This window comes from Myzus persicae, unplaced genomic scaffold, assembly GCF_001856785.1.
Source record: "Myzus persicae strain clone G006 unplaced genomic scaffold, MPER_G0061.0, whole genome shotgun sequence".
NCBI lineage: Eukaryota > Metazoa > Arthropoda > Insecta > Hemiptera > Aphididae > Myzus > Myzus persicae.
In genome coordinates, this window is record NW_019102905.1 from 210,944 (window position 1) to 229,274 (window position 18,331).

The 18,331-nt window shown below is 34.2% G+C and overlaps 1 protein-coding gene and 1 long non-coding RNA gene across 2 annotated transcripts in view; one reads left to right on the top strand and one right to left on the bottom strand.

The window, feature by feature from the left end:
* The first annotated feature begins 527 nt into the window (after positions 1-527).
* The window catches only part of LOC111033359 (mucin-16-like), a 78,544-nt gene continuing 60,740 nt past the window's right edge, over positions 528-18,331 (top strand). The window contains exon 1 of the mRNA XM_022314048.1: positions 528-621. Coding sequence (XP_022169740.1) covers positions 528-621 — 94 coding nt within the window. The remainder of the gene's footprint in view (positions 622-18,331) is intronic.
* On the bottom strand, positions 11,056-17,303 carry LOC111033360. Its single transcript, XR_002604404.1, has 3 exons — positions 12,188-17,303; positions 11,755-12,032; positions 11,056-11,688 (listed from the first exon to the last, which is right to left on the bottom strand). It is a non-coding gene; the product is annotated as an uncharacterized LOC111033360 (long non-coding RNA).

Here is an 18,331-nt window from a genome sequence, read left to right on the forward strand (position 1 = left end):
GAGTATAGCGCTGTGTTTAGAAGAAGAAAAAGAAGAAGAAGAAGAAGGAAACGTGGTGAAAGATCTGTTGTGCCAGCGCGCGGTAGTGGATTGAGGTTAACCTCATTCGTTCGTTGGCACAGACCGCGGCACCATGTCCGAATCGCGTGAGTGAAACACAGTGGTTTCGCCGACAATTTTACGATTTAATACACATATAAACGCACGCGTATATTTCTTACGTGCATATACAAGTTTAAACATTTCCGGTTGTTCCCGACAGTGTTTGTTTAAGATTTTTATATTTTATATCGTTTCAGTCCGTTTTGTTTGTTCTATGTATTTTGTTTAATTTTAGTATTTTTTTAAAACCCTTTAACTGTTTTTAAGTTTACTATTTTTTTTTTTTGGCGTGCGTAAGATTAATATGTTGTGAACTTTGTACGAAATGTTCGGCGTGTCAAAGGATTACGAGCTCGCTGTTTACTCTATCGTCGTAGTGTCAGTTTAGAATTTGGATTTACCGCGAAATTAACGAACGCGCTATAATGGCTACGAGGCGCAAGAAGCTCTTGCCCGCCAGAACTCTGGCCCTGTTACTGGCCAGCTTATTTGTTTTTGACTGTTTAGCTTTAAGTGAAGGTGAGTGAACTTTATTGTAATTAAGTAATTATTTAACTTTATTGGTTCGGTTACATATAGTCTATTTCAGTAATGTTCAAATTGTATTTTTAACTATAGATGTACTTATAATTAGTAATGACTAATTTGTGCAGCAATCTATAAATCAACATAATATTTAATGTCAATATCTCACATTATTTCATTGTCTATAGACAAAAAATGTTTGCTCGTTTTGAATATTTAAAAGTTCTAATACCTCTAATTTACTGAAATATGGCACTATTTTTTCAGCTTTGAGCTTTAAGACATTAACTGCATATTGGATGGATACACTTGTACTATACCAATTAGTTTTTGGAATATACTATAAAAACAGTTATTATTAATCAGAAATGTATGTAATGAAATATTAATTAATTTAGATATTTTAATCTGAGTCATTATACTGACTTGTTTGGCGCATTGTTTTAAATGCTAAGAAATTGTGTTCAAATTAGCCGTTTGCACATTTTTAAATTATTGTCTAATCTCTAATTTTGTTCCTAAAAAATGTTTTTTGACAAAATCAAACAAAGTGTATAATCATCATAATATAACTCATGATACTTGTTAATATTTTGTTTGATACGCAATGCGCCTGCCATGATGTCATTCACTCTAGCGTTAAAGTCACCAAAAGTCACATAGTCGTTATTTGTTTTCCGAATAAGTGATGATATATTTTGTAGTAACAAATATATTATATTTCTGTTGTAAACTCTCTGATCCGATAAAATTCGTATAAAAGTACAAATCCATACATCTTATTTACTCGCGATTTACTCGTTTTCCGTCTTCCCTTTCTTTCGAAATGGTATATTATTATCATTGTTCGGTGTATTCTATTGGAGCGCCGCCGGGGCGCTATGGTAAACGATACATATATATACTCACACGCGGGACGAACAATAGCGAATAGTAGACGATGAAGGTCGGATACTATTTGAAATAAATTAAATACAATGGGGGAAAAAAAAACACGTAAATTGAAAAACATACTTTCATTCGTGTACAAATAATAATATTAAATTTGTCATTAGCATAATATTATACGATCATAATATATAATATTGAACAACGGTTGTTTTTTCTATGATAATATACTGTTTGCGAAACACCGATCGTTTTCAGCTATTGTTTTTCCACTATATAGAGCTGGCTATAGTTGTTATTTGATAATAGTTAACAGACCATATATATTATATTATATTAGATTATTATCGAAGAGATGACACTTGCTTTATCTCCTCACCATTATCACATAATCACTAGCGGGTGTGTTGTATGTAAAAAAACTCATTCTCAGGAGCGCCGTCGGTGTTTGTCACGTGCTGAAAAGTAAAAGTTCATTGTATTATTAATATTATTATTATTGTAATCCAAATAATAGTGATCGAAATTAATTAATCAAAATGAGAGTGTGAGCTGCGTATAATCCAGGAAGAGTTATTTGCGATAGGGCGTTGAAGTCTTCGCGTATATATAACGTAATTGCAGCCTCCTCCACCCGCATTTTGTTTCGCATTTTTTTTTTTTCATCACATAAATACTTTCTTCGTATGAATATGGTTTTAGTTTATTGCGTTTAAACACGAATTGAGGCATGTGTGTATGTACATAAATATAATAGCATTCGTCTTTCAATGATAGGTTTTTCGTGCTTAAAAATCGTATTCCCCGTTGGCGGCGAAAGTGGTTGCGCATATTTTATTCCCGACGGCTATTTCAATGATTCTCATACTACCGATTTGGTGGCATATATAAATAACTCGGAATCAACTCTAGAGAACCAAAATAATTGCATTTTTTTACTCGTCACCTAAGAGGACATAGGTATTTCTGCAATACAACGTTCAAATTATTCATTTGATTCCTTTTCAATGTAATAGTACAACATAATTATATTAATGTAGTGAAATTTAAGTTTGTGTTTAATATCATCGCAACACTAATAATAATACATTTTTATTAGTTATTACTTATTATTACTACTTATATAATGTATAACGTTATTACGTTATTATACCTATATATACTGTTTGTAATCGGCATAGTGTTTTATTGTCAAATTTCACGTAATCACGTTCCAAAATACTTATCAAATGAATAAGAACAGATCAATGTACCCAATTGGTTTTTTTTGTGATTGTATTCTTGATGTAAAAGATACTGAACCTGTTGGCGCGACCAGCCATAGCGGTTCCAGGTGAAATCCGTCGGAGACGTTAGACAGTTTTGTGAGAACTCATATACCTCGTTAGTATACGGTGTCTCTCATCTCCCCTCCAGACACCTCGACCAAATAACACACGTGTCGTTCGAAATTTAAATGTACCTACAGGTAGGTAGCAGCTATCATAAATTGAAATAAAATAAAAAACCACCAAGTAACTCCAGAGGGAATATAATATTATACGGATTACGGTGAACCGTAAATCTCGAAAGTCTTGCCAAAAAAATGTATAATAATAACGAATATAGAGAGGAAAAAGGTCAAATATAAGTTTAAAATGTTAGAAATATTTATCAGTATATTTACAATCACGCAAATAATATTATTACAATAAGTGTACCTATAGGTATATATGTATATAATATATATATACTCTGTTTTTCACGATTCTATTGAATGGCGAGCATTACGATGGGTTACGACGATATGACGATTCTCGGTCAATGCGATTCGTAGCGAATAAAAAAAAACGAGACGCAGTAAAATAATAATAACGATGATAATAATACGAAGAAGAAGGAACAGATTTGTCCGGGAAAGAAGATTTGGCGGTTTCGTCGTGAAGACAATGTGGCACAACGACGGGTGTGAGAAGGGGGGAAATAATCGCCGGATGACGGCGGCGTATGGTCGTGGGTTACCACGAACGACGGCGAGTCTGACACAATTCCTCCGGCCGGCCGGAGCCGGAAGCCTCCCAGCAATACTATACACGACTACCAGCCATTACTAGATATATTATTATTATTATTATTATTATTATTATTATACACACAGATACGAAAACCAGTCAGACCACACTCGATTTTCGCGCTATCGTTCTTTCTGGCGGCGGCGGCGACTGAAACATATATATAGGTATATATATTATATATATATATAATATATATATTCAACGCGTATCAGCATATATATATGGATTAAACACTGTATAGGTATACTAGAGCTGGTATATATATATATGTGTATGTATAAATACCTATAATATCGACTATATACCTATATCGTTCTATAAAATAATATTACACCTATATGTATTATATAGTATATATAAATACACGTTTGTGTGCCGACAAAATTCCGAAGACACGTGTTAACCATATACCATATATGAAAAGTTGCAGGTGTACCTATATTTTCCGATATACAGGTCCAAGTAACATATCAAATTATAGAAGTTTTCGATCGCCACGGACTTTAGATAACACTCACCTTACACACGAATATTTGCATCTAAATATATTATACGTCATATAGGTTTAAATGGATATAATACAGGTCATATGATTCTTATTATACTTAATTGGCAGTTGTGAAATTCTTGGGTGTCGTTTCAGTTTCTGCTGGGGTGCAAGATCTTAAGAAATCCATTTTTAAATTTCTCCTGACTTAAAAAAAACCAATTTTCTCTTGTTTTTAATTAATTTAACTTTTAAATTTACCTACATAGGCACGAATGAACTCCCAAAGGTTTTAAAATGTATTTGAAAAAGTAAAGTAAAAATATATTTTTTAAATAATAAAATTAAAACAAATAAATTGTATAATAGATGCATTCTAAGTATGAAAACGAAGGGTTATTAATTAATCATATTATAAAATATTTTATTAATATAATAATATACAATATACATATTGGTGTATTATTTTGTGTACACCGTATAACCGGCCAGTTTTGGAACTTTTTTAAATCCAAGGGGTGCAACTGCACACCACGACCCCTCCCCAACTTATGTCCACTATTATAATGTAGGTAAGTATGTACCTATATTAGAAATTATGCAGATATTCCCGAAACGGATCCAATAAATGTGTATAATAATATGTTTAGGTTTATAAGCACCGACCGCGGACAATGTATACGCATCGCGGTACACGTATATAATATAAAATATTATAGTTTATATATTATAACATACTCTTGAGCAGTGCATATACCCATATTATACCAGTGTAGTATAATATTATAGTAGCCCGCAGGGAGGACTGCCCACAAGAACTTCTACGCCGCCCGTGTAAGTCTTATTATACATATATATATATACTAGTATATAATATTATGTTGATGTCTCGTAGCGTACACGGTATATATATAAATAAATAATATATTAATATATAGGGCGGCATATAATGTTGATATACAAATTAATCGTTTTCGAAAAATGTGCGGAATGGTGTCAGATCCATTTTCAAAAGTGTTGTTGGCGCTGCCGTCTTGCAGCGCAGTGCACGGTGTTCGAATATTATGCGGAGACGAATAACGTGCACGAGAACTGTAAATATTCATAGGATTATAACAATAATAACGGCCAGTGAGTCGATTATGAGAATTTATTTATTTATTTAATGTCTAAATAACATTATATCACTCTTAAAATACCGGCAGTGTTTGACGGAATTTCGGAAACATAACAAGACGTATAAATATAGTACGCCTATACACATGACGAAATTTTTCATGAGGACAAACCGACAATGCGGTTTTTTCAAAGTCTACGACCAGCGAACGTCGAACCATAATTACCATTCCCGCGTGTATATTACGGTCGGTTCTTCGCATATTACGTGATGACAAAATTATTGGTTTGCGAATAGAAAACAAAAATTGTGTTACACAACGTCCTCGTCGTCGCTGTCGCTGTCGTGTCTTTAATACAATTAAACGAAAATATGAAACACGACAGCGGTGCATATATAGTGGATAATAACATTATATTATTATTATGTGCTTTAGGTTTGGACGTTATAACATTTTTCTTTATTATTGTCGATCGCCGAACGCCTGACAATTAACAATATGTCGTAACCTCCATATAGTATACATGCCTCATTATATATAGGTACGCGAACGACCTACATTTTTGTGAACCATTTTTTTCTTTCTTTTAGTGTGCGTATCTCTGATTGAGATCGTTACGGGATGAATAAAATCGTAATCGCAGTAAATCAGGAGTTAATCGTCACAAACCACTTCATTGACAACAATCGTCATCGCCGTCGTTTGACGAATTGCTCGTATACCTACCGCACACAATATTATTATAACTAGGAACGTCCGCCGGATTTAGTGTGGTTTTCCGTCGCGTTTACCTCCCATCGAGGCACAATGTAATATTATCCCAATACACTGCGGGTTGCAGACATGTGCGATTTTCGTCACCGACAGCTAATCATAATCGCAATTTGTAACAAACGATAAGATATCGTCACTCGAAAACTATGTTATATCGTAGCCCCGTAACGGCGTATATATGATGGATTCATAATATACATTTATAATTATTATTATTATTATTATTATTGTATGCAACGGGTGCGAGAGTGAAAGGAAAACGGCATTATATCGATATACCATTAGATACCGGTTAGACGTCATACAGTGTAATGACTTGTTGGTACTATATTATATTATTATTTTAATATTTATCACTTGAAATTAGATAATATACACTTTTGAAAACCTCATTTGAAGTGAACGACGATACCCGCGGTCGATTTTCTGTGTTCAATGTGTAAATGCCAAACAACCTTGATGCGATCGCCATAATCGAATTCTTGTCTGTCTACCTTCGTGTCGCATAATATAATATAATGTTTTAATAAACGTATTATAATTATCATTATCGTCGTATAAAATATGATAGTCAAACGGCGGGCGTTTCCGTCTCACGATGATGTTTAACAGCGAATCGATTATTGAAAAATACTTTAACCGAAAACGGCGGGGTCACAGTAAACATAATATTTCCTTTCCAAATCGATGGTTTTCTTGTCACGGTTCCACTAAAGAGGCACATATACAGTGTCATTCGAGTTTATTTGTATATTATATACATGCAAACATGTCATGACTAATATTTGAAATTTGTGAAATAAAGAAAACAACATTCAGTTTACCTATCTATACCTGTCGGCTGTCTTACCTATTTAATACATATTATGTATTCTAACTATATTATAATAATATACAGATGACAACATGAGTGTAGTATATATTATTATTATTACTATTATCATAATAATAGTTGTCCAGTCACAAGAGCGACGGTCATTGCTAACTATCGATTTTCTAAAAAATTAAACGATTTTCAAACCAGAACTCGAAAAATGGTCACACACTGCAATCTATACTATATCGTGAACGGTCAATCGAATTCCGATCACTCGGGATCTCGGAGCAAAGAAGCTTCGGAAAATCGTATATTGTGCGTATTAGAGACCTAGTATACAGTACTGCACGTTGCAGTGTGCATACAGTGCTGTGTTTACTCGGTTTTTCTAGAACGATATGTCATTATTATGCCTACGTAAATAGGTTATAATATACATCACAGCTGCCCACATATACTGGAAGTGACAACACGATGAAATAATATTTACACGTTGACATCGAGTTGAAAAAAAAATGATCGATTTTCTCGCATACATAATTATTTGTTGTATAGCCGTATAGGTAATTGAATATAACTGATTTCAGTAATTGAGCGAGATGAAAATAATATATACCGTACAGTTTATAAGGTACCTACACAATGTAATATAATATTGTAATAATGACGTGTATATACGACATTACATATTTTTCGGCGTGGTTAATCGATGCGCTGTAAGAGGAGACTAGCGGAAACAATTTACACACTACGTTTAAACGACGTGTTTTATATATTATATTTTATTATTATTATTATTATTATGCGTGTCAATTATGCTGTTCGTGTCAGATAGAGATCCGCGGGGGACATAATATTATTGTCCGGACCGAGACGAAAGCGTATACCTACACGGCGGCGTCGTTGAACGATAGGTATGTTATTATTATCGTTGCAACAGTTTAATAATAATAATATATTTTAACATAAAAGTCGACGAAATTTCAATAGTTTTCCGGAAAAACGGTGGCGCTGCAAAATCGTGTGAACAAATTCGGTTTTCACATGTCCATAACACGATGATGCGCGTGTTTATTACAGATCACTTTTCATTTCACTTTCGGACTGCGCGAAAAAAATAAGAAGAAAAAAGAAATTATATGTACCTACTACAACTATTTAATAACAATATGACACACACAATATTATAATATACCAGCTGCTAGTTGCTACAAACTTCAAATGTATCGTGGACATTGGACAAGTCGTCAGTGACTGTACTGACTAGTAAGGAAACAACCATGTAGGAGATGCGTAAATATATACGTACTATACTTATTGAATATTATTATAATATCGTCGAGAAACCAAAGCCCCCGCGATCGATGAAAAACAAGTGACAGCGTGGGAGGTGGCACACGAAAAACTCGAATCAAAAGCACATAATATTATAGAAACCGCGGACGACCGATTTGCATAAATTTATACTCATATGTACGAGTACTATTATAACGCAGAAACGCGCGTGTGGCCGTCGTCCGAACTGGTTCACACGCTTCGAGCGGTATAAAGCCTGCTCGCGGCTGCCTCTACATTTTCGTCGCAAAACTTACGAGTTGTTACAGTCGATGTTGTGGGCGAAAATCGTGGTCGTGACAGTCGCGGATGGTAAACAGTATAATCACCCCACCGTGTTGACGGTTTTTCAAATCTCGCCCATTGAAGATATCCATCAGCCGGGCACCGCGATGTCTCATCTTAATAATATAAGTCATAATATAATATGATAATATTATGCATACCATAATATAAATATAATACTCTTGACGCTACTTGTCGTCATGTTTTATGTTGCTAGCTGTTTTATTTCTGCAACTCTATAATATAATTATTTTACAAGACTGTTACGATATTAAATGTTGTTTTGGAAAACTCAGTAGGCGCATACTCATACACCGCAAACTTAATATTCAACACTCGCGCCTATAAATTAAATACATTTTTTATGTTGTGTATCAACGCCTACGATAGACGCCTCAAACGTCGCAGTCGTCTTCGTCGGCAAGAAAAGGAAAAAATATAAAACATTATAGCAGCAGTGTTATGTTATTACGTAATATTATCATCTTTCCCGGAGTGTTATTATATTCATATGAATACAATATTTGTGAGGTTGGTTTCGAAAACAGATTTGAACATCGCTTCAATATTTAACATAATTATATTAAAAATATAAGTACCGAAGAACTCGGGCGACCTCGTCGGTAATGGTTAAGCGCGTTCGGAGCTAGCCGACCTGTACCATACGTATATCTATACTTGCGCATGGCTGAACCGATAAGCCATTGCGCAACACGCATCGTATTTTAATAAATATTATATTATTATTATACCTACATCATACCGGGGTCCGGGTGTTTCAAGGTTTGTCGAGTGTGTTAACAACAAACTGGATTGTCCTATTTTAATGACTATTATGCATATAGGTATGTACTAGACTGCAGCATTATAGGTACGTTTGGCGGCTGGCGCGCATACGACAAACTTTGAAAGTGATTACATAAAAATCGTTAAACGCAAGCTAATAATATCTCCGACACTCGAGCAGAGTATATAGTATAATATATTATGTTCGTATAATATTATTATGACGTTATGCATATGATAATATTATTATAATATTTACATCGGTATAGTAGCCGGTTGGTACCACATTTTCAGTAGGTACGGCGTTCAATCGTTCAACCGTTTATTTATTCATTTAATCGTTTCGTATAAATGCATCCTGAAATTGACAGCCAGGTAATCGTGATTTCACATAACGCGAGTTAATTATTCGGGCGTCGGCGACCCGACCACGACATCGAATGCAACCCGTTTTCAAGACATGTCGATAGTTTCGCGCTGCGAAGAAAGTGTGGGCTGCAGCCGGTATCTATCTGACTTCTCGCGTACACTGATATCATTCGTAAGTGAGCGAAAGACGTGCGATTTCTTCACTGCAGTGTCAACGATGCGTTGACTTGCTGACCATACCAAATACAATTGTGTTAGACGTAACATACCTATAGTAAAATATGTACTATATACAATAATAATTATACATACGTCAAATACGAATACGGGTATAGTTTGGGTATACCTGTACGGCGTGCGACGTTCTCGGGGTATATTATTATTATTAATGAAGTTCTGTCGATAGATGGTCAGCAGGCTCGATTGACAGTGGAAAGTTTAGCTCGGTGGCTAACCCGCAAAACGACAACGCGTATACCCGCTTATGGGCAGTTGCCTTTTTGTTTCCGCACGAACGTCTAAAATACAATCACACACAGTAGTACAGTGCACATAATACAAAATTATATCGCCGTATTAAGAACCGGCAAATTCGTTCGTAAGAAGTTTAACAAGATCGACCGGCCCCGCCCTTTTATATAACGACACAACCCCGGCCAGACCGCACCTGTAAATGGGTTTTCGTACATAACATATTATTATAAATATATAACGCACACTAATAGCTATACCTGCAACCTCCTAATAATAGTAATAATTATTGCGACCTGTGCAAATAATATTGTCGAGTGGACAAGACATGTCCTATTCCTTTACACACACCTGTTGTCGGATAAGCTGTTATATATTATATTACCATACCATACGAAAGATTTTTTTCAAAACAGAAAAAAAATTGACGTAACTATAACACGTTAACGAGGTATTTCTATAGGTACGCTGTCGTTGCTCGTAAGCTGCACACAGAAGATGTTTGGTCACAGACGAAACAAAAAATTTCCGCCCACGACTTCTATATTTTTTTTTACAACGATTCCATACGTGGCTATTTAAATTTTACCGACATAGCCATGTATATATATTATACATACCTATATAATATGATATTATTATATTTTCAAACAATACATTCTTCTTTTAATTACACTTAGCTGTTTTTACAACATAGTTTTTGAACAATATTATATAAAATGCCTTTTTACAGAAATTTTTATTTAAAAATTATTATTCATCAGACATTTAGATGAGCATTCCGTTTTGAAAATAATTTTTAGTTGCTTTTATAATATTTTTAGAGAAATATTAATTTATTTAAATTATAAAGGTATCATGAACATGAGTTAACTTTCTATAAGGTCGTTAAAATGAGACATGAGCATATTATTCAATTTATTAGAATGTCTAATGTCTATAAAATACAGACAGTAATATAAGCAGTCATCAATAAACATAATATTAATTGTTTATTTTACATTGTACATTGTTACATTATTTATTTTATTTTGTTTCTTTTCTTTTATTTCACACAAATATCACATTTAAAACACTATGTAATGAATTAGTTTTAAAATAATTTATGATAAGTATATTTTATCAACTGACTAAATTTTTTATATCGCAGTAACTAATTTAGAGATAACTATAGATGATAAGTGTTTAAAAATGTGTGCAAAATATATACATTAACAATAATTATTGTATGTTATAAAATGTTGGTAGTTACTTGGCACCTCAACTTTTTTAAGTAGGTTCACTTCATGGCATTATCAACCGTTTATTATTATTGGATAAAATATAGTGGTTGTTTTCACCTTGAACACAGTATTATAAATAAAATTGTACTTATAACAAAATAAATAAACAATAATTATTGGTCAATGATTCAAAACCAAGAGATCCGTTAAAGAAGGTCAAAGCATAAAATGTTGTCTAACTTTCGTCGAATTCCATGTGTGGTTAGTTATACGTGGGTGTGTGTAGTAAAATATAATGAATATCGGTCTCCTCTTGATCGTTCCGAGTGACCATTAACAATTTTTTTCTCAACATACCTACCTATTACGGGCTTGGTACATCACCCGAACAAGCGTTGATCGGAGAAATCTCCACGTTTGTCCGTATGCTTACACGCCGTGAAACACAATCCTACTAATAATAATAACAAGAAAACGAAATCAACATAATATATAATGACGATCAAATTCCATTTGTTACTTTCATCGTGTATTCTTGGCCGTCATCATTGTCAGCGTCCTTTCCCTCGAACATATATTGTAATTACATCATCCATCATCGTAATTTACTGATACCCGGTTACCTATAAACATATACCTGTATATTGTATCGTATATTTTATAAAAGCATCCACCAATCGTGTGTATATTAGTATATTATCCGTATCGGGTTTTTTGTTTTTTTTCTCATCCCAGATAGAGCAGTTTAGAACGTTGGATGGATTTACATCTTGATTATTGTCGGCCTGCCTGTACACACTATAAGAAAAACATATGATATCATAATACTTTAAGAAAAAAAAAAAACATTCACGAATATATTATACAACAATAATAATGATACAAACCACATGAAACGTATTATATGATATCATCATCAAATAAAATATAACATGCTTAACACTCACAATTACCTTTATAGCTGCGGGTTATAATATATGAATTGATGAAGACATCGATTTGAAAACGACACCGAGTGACAAAATATCGACAATTATTATATATTTTGTACCTACATAAACCACATAATATTTTGCATATTGTATTACACTCACCGCGGCGCGTTTTTCACGCAAACTCAATCGGACTACGGTTCGTCGACTACGGGCTGTGGAATATTTATTATTTTATTTGCTTTTGGAGCTATTCTATAATCTTATCCTATAAACACCACCGCCGTAGAACAAACCGCAGCGGAAACAATAGCGTAGCGACACAATATAATCCACACACACAAACACACTTATTATATTATTATGTGTATTTTTCGACGTCGATTTATTGGCTATCGTGCGAACAATACAACATAGGTTATGCTATATATATATGTAACGCATTATTACGAGCCAAGCGCCTCTGCGGTCGTAAGGTCAAGTTCGAAACGTGTGATGAAACGTCCGGCTGCTTATATTGCTATACATTACAATATATATATATATTATATATTATTATATACAATCTACGCGCGTGTGTGTGTGTGTCGGGGTCGGGTCGGGTCGGTAGCGCATTTAGAACTTTCTATCGTGATCGCGACGAAAGCAAGAGTGACTGCAGAGAAAGTCCCACCCGTGATAATGTTTCGTGTTGATGCTGCGCGTATATTATACTATGAATGTTTATAATACACAAGACGTGTATAATGTGTATATTATAAGGGCTGCAGGCCACAACTGGTTATTATTTTCATTCCGGACGAAATGATTTCTAATCTGGTCTCGAACACGTTTGCGCACAAAATAAGGGATGCAGCTTGCGCGTACACTGCAATGTGAAATATACCATTATAAAACTATTATTGTGTACGTATAATTTGTTGTGGTGGGTAGAGTTGCCATAAACCTAATAAACACAGTGATTATTGCGCCGTATCTCAGATTGTTATTAAAAAAAAAAAAAAATGGTTTACACTGAATAATATAGGTCCAACGAATTATCCAGTAAGAAAGTATAATAATTATATGGTATACTGCAAAAACATCAGAGGAATAAACGATTTGAAGAAATTCTTGGCGAAATATTATACTAATATCTTAATGACTAATCTTGGGTGAAATTGCAGCCAAACATAAAATATTTAAATTAAATCTATTATTATCACTGAAGTCAATAATAATCAACAGATCACATACATATATTATGCGGACCATATTCTGTTCAATTTTTTTTTTAAATGTCCAACTCGCAAAAAAAGTTTATCTTGTTTGTTGTTTGCATTAGAGTATAAAATATTTATGTTTTAATTGCCTGTTTAAATGACTTATTGATTACCTATTATTTTTATTTGAATTTCTGAAAAATTATTATTCTCATAAGCAAGTGGGTGCACAGAATAGCCTGCAGTGCACTTTACACAACTTAACAGTTTACCTACCTGTAATTTAGATATTTCTGTACTTAAATTATTCATTATTATAGCTCACAATAATTAAAAACAGTGCCGATCGATCGCTTATTTTATGCATAATTTTGAATCAAATAATACAACATGGTGTACGATAATCATAATACACGTGATATCGTATAGGCCACTACAGACGACTTGTTTGAAACGAAATACTCGTGTCACGCACTCGACGAAATAGTATAAAATATGTTTCTATTGTGTACAACGCAATATTATGTCATATTATAACCTCGTCGGTCATTACTGGGTTCAGCGGACCGCTGGAAATTGATTCGTCGTATATAAATATACGTATATCATGGTACTCGACCGCGGGGACACTTATATATATATATGTGTACTGAAATATATAATAATAGTATATATGCGAACTGCCATCGTATAAAATAGAATTAGTATATTCGTTAAAATATTGTAATGACAATAACTGTACCTAAATATTACATTATAGTATTTTTGTACACGGTGTCGGACCGAATTCGCCGACTCGTCTGGTTGTGGTTGGGAAAAGCGTCAGAATCGATTTCGAAAATAAAAGTCATCGCGTAAGTTTTCCACAACATATAGTTGTACGACCAAATTAAATAGACGTAATAAGCCTCTCGGACGACTGGTAGTTTCTATAGCGGGACCCTGTCAGTGACGTTTTGGCGTCTTGCCGACCGTAAGGATTAATAATGTACTATGGCACGACCGGATGGATTTAGCAATTATATAGATATGATTTAATGATGGAAAAAATATTATCGGAAAATCGTCGGGACCGAAAACGGAGTTCGTGTCTCTCGAATCGTATATCCGCGTATACGCTAACCACGGTGCGCCGTGTTCTTAAAATTATAGGTATTAATAATAACTTATCGTTCGTGTGTGTCTGCAACGAAACGAGTCGATCGACCTCGCACTGTATAATATTTTATTGATGTGCCGAGATTATGACGAGATTCGTCAACCCCGGTTCGTGAGGCAATCGATACAAACCACAGCGAGCAGCGGAAAACGTTCGTCTCCGACACGACGATGATCCCTCTCGCGCCCTAACCTTTACCTATACAACACAACTACCTACCCACTTTATCCTAATGATATTATTATTATACGCAGCTGACAGCCTCGAATCTTATAATAATAATAATAATAATAATAATAATAATGGTGATGATGTTCTCCCTTCTGCACCCGCGGCGTGAGCGATGTCGTTTCGAAAAGCGCACTTGCGCCCACGATGTCTTGAAGAGACCACCCCTGCCCACGATGCAATCCGCGAACGGAATAAAATATTAACCACTAAAGTATTATAGCGCTTGCTTGTGTTTCGAGCTCGGTGCGTTATGATCGAAACGTACATACATTATAATATTATAAATTTTAATAGGGCCGTCTTTATACCATAGCGCATACGCCTTATGATATGATAATAATATATTCCCACACATGTATTATTATACGTTCATACCACACGTACATTACCATAGCGCCGCGTCTCGTTTGTTTCTCCGCTGTCAGAGTGTCCAGTTGTGTTATATACTCGCACGGGCGAATTTCAAACCGGTATCGGCGGTATCACGTGTATTATCGTATTATGTATATATATACACCAATATATGACTATTATTGTATGCCGATAAGAAAGTGAAACCTGCTCCGCCGTCACCGATCACCCAAAGGGTTAATAAAAAAAAAAGCTGTCAGCTAGATCCGGGTACGCGATATCATTGCTGCGCAGCTCCGTACGACCGTACCTATGATAATAATATTATGCGTGATACGCGTCGGCGACCAATATTACAATAATAATCGTTAACACGGCGAGGCGCAGAGATATCGAAAAGTGAAATTTTTAATATAACACAGTAAATAATAAATTCATCATCAATGCAAAAATTTGAGTTCGCATGCTCGATGAACCATCCTATATATTATGCATTATAATAATATATTATATACTATAATAATCAGGCCAGAGCCAGAGAGTCCCATTTTTGTGTGATGCATGACATTCTTTTTCGCTAATGTAATTTATAGATACAATGGTATATCATGTAGTTCAACAAACGCCTATAATTATTGATCTTTATTTGCGATCTACACGCTTTAGTTAAAAACAAAATAATTATCTTTTATCGTTTTATACTTTTTAATTCGTCGTACTTAATTTATCTTTATATCTGGATAACCGTCTATATGTTATTAATTTATTATATTAATGATTGTTTACCTATCCTTATCCCGATAAAGATTTAGATATAATTTCTTCCCACAACAATGGCCGTAATACACTGTGCCGATGATATTATGTCCCACTGTCGTGTACAACATTTAGTCGGGCGTGCAACGTGTAGGAGTGGGCGCGGGGGTTAGTTGCACTTGAATCAGTCCGCGCGCGAAAAGTCACAAAATTTAAATTGTTTTTTTCGTTTCCGTTGCCCGTGCGAACAGAAACCAATCCCATCATAACACCGTATGTGTGTGTGCTTGTGTGCGTGACTATATTTGTGTGTGTTTTTACGTCAATTAAGCACGTCGTACGAAGTACAGAGGAAACGTTTTACATTTTATTCTTGTGGGTCAAGGTGTTGCCGGTAACGGTTGTTTCGTCCGTCGGTTTGTCTGTCTGTTTGTTTGTTTGTTTGTTTATTCACCATTTTGCCATTCGGCGAGCAACGCGCACACGTCGTCGTCCATATTATACCTATATAATATACGCACAGTCGTACTCGCATTAATATTGTTGCGGCAGGCAGAATATAATTAGGCGAATGAAACCAGTTTTATAGTGTACGTCGTCCGTTGTGGTAGTATTATACGCGTAGTCGACATAAAATTTTTTTTATTCCATTTTATTATTATACTAGTGCCCATCGTAATAGTAACGATGGTAGTGTATTAGAACCCCCGGCCCCAGTATGACGACTGTGTTTACGTCACATATAATAGGTGTATGATAATAATACGCTGATGCGACGTCGCGGTTTTTTGGACGCCATCCGGGAAACGACTTGAAGAGCGTTTAGACTAGAGACAGTAGCACGATTGCACAGAATAATGACCAGCAACGACCATAATTTTTTTTTTATTTGTTTTTTTTTTTTGTTCCCGTGGTGTGTGCATGCAATGCAGTAAAAACATAGCTGGTCGCGTGTTAATACGAAGTGATTATCTGAACAATTATTATTATTGTTTGCGTTACAGTCACACTGAAAATACACCTATAGCCTAGTGTAATATATTTGTCTTGGCTTGTGACGATAAAACAAAAAAATAAAATAAAACAGTTAAAAAGGTAACTGAAAAAGTGATACCTGTGAGATTTAAAAATTAGCATTGAATTATTTCGAATTTCGCTTCTTAACAACGCAAAACAAAATTTGAGATTAATCATATGTTTTATACCTGGCTTGACGTTTTATCAAAATAATTATATGAAAAATATGCTAAAATTATTCAGCCATTACCCGGTCTTATCTCTGAAAATGTAAATGTCTCAACAAATCCTTTCGAGGATTCATGTATAATGTAACTCTCCATAAATTAGTATCCATATTATAATAAGTATAGTAACATAACGCCATCAGGCAAATGTATTTATAGTGACCACTATACGTGTTTCACTGAAAAAGTTATGACTTATGACGATCTTTTAATTTTTTTTTATAATATTGTATAATAAACAATAGTTATTTGCAAAAACTAAATTAAATTGAAAAAATGAAAAAATATACCTAGGTGAATAATATGATTCTATTGTTACCCATATTATTTTAACTTCTTAGAAGTGATTACAATTTTGGATAAAAACTTTCGTCAGTAAGCATAAATCTAGATTTTTTTTTTAAATCGGCAATATACAATAAAATGTTTATAGTTCATCGAATAGCGTAAGTGGCGCAATTAATAATAATAGTTCCGTTCCGTTATTACCACAAGACCTGTTCAGAATAGTTATATTAAACAGTATCTGGACTGTAATTTAAAATAAAAAAAAATATAATTTTTAAACAAATATATACTTATAATGTATATATAATATATATTATTCTATACACTTTTGACCCGACACCGCGTTGTGATTTTTTCCCTCGTTTTCTTTTTCACTAAAAACTGTTAGTTTCGAGTACTCGTTTATGTATAGTTTTAGTAGTTTTACCTATAACGAATTGATAGCAAAAAAAAAAAAAATAAAAAAATAAAAAAAATATGCTTAATATACATAAATAATACTTATACTCTATTATATAACATTATTATAATGTATAAAAACAGAGTTCAGTCGAACCGCGAACCTCGCTTGAATTCGGCGGGACGCGAGCGGGGAAAAAAAAGTTCCGAGCGGGCCAACAATATTGTATTATTATAATAAATTCGACAGTAAAAATAATAATATAGTTCATTGTAAAGACGTTGTGGAGTGGAGGGCTATTGGGGAAACCGAATGAGCCGGCCCGGAGATTATCAAATCATTATAATAAATATTCACCCAATATATTCGCGCGAGTGCGTGCACATAACATACTATAACCACGACCGAACAGGACACGATGAAAACGCACCGCTTTCGCGAATTATAGTAATATCAGGTAGATTGGTTAGAGGTGAACGAAAACGGGTTAGTAATTATAATATTGTATACTGAATTTTGCGACGATGACTTTTA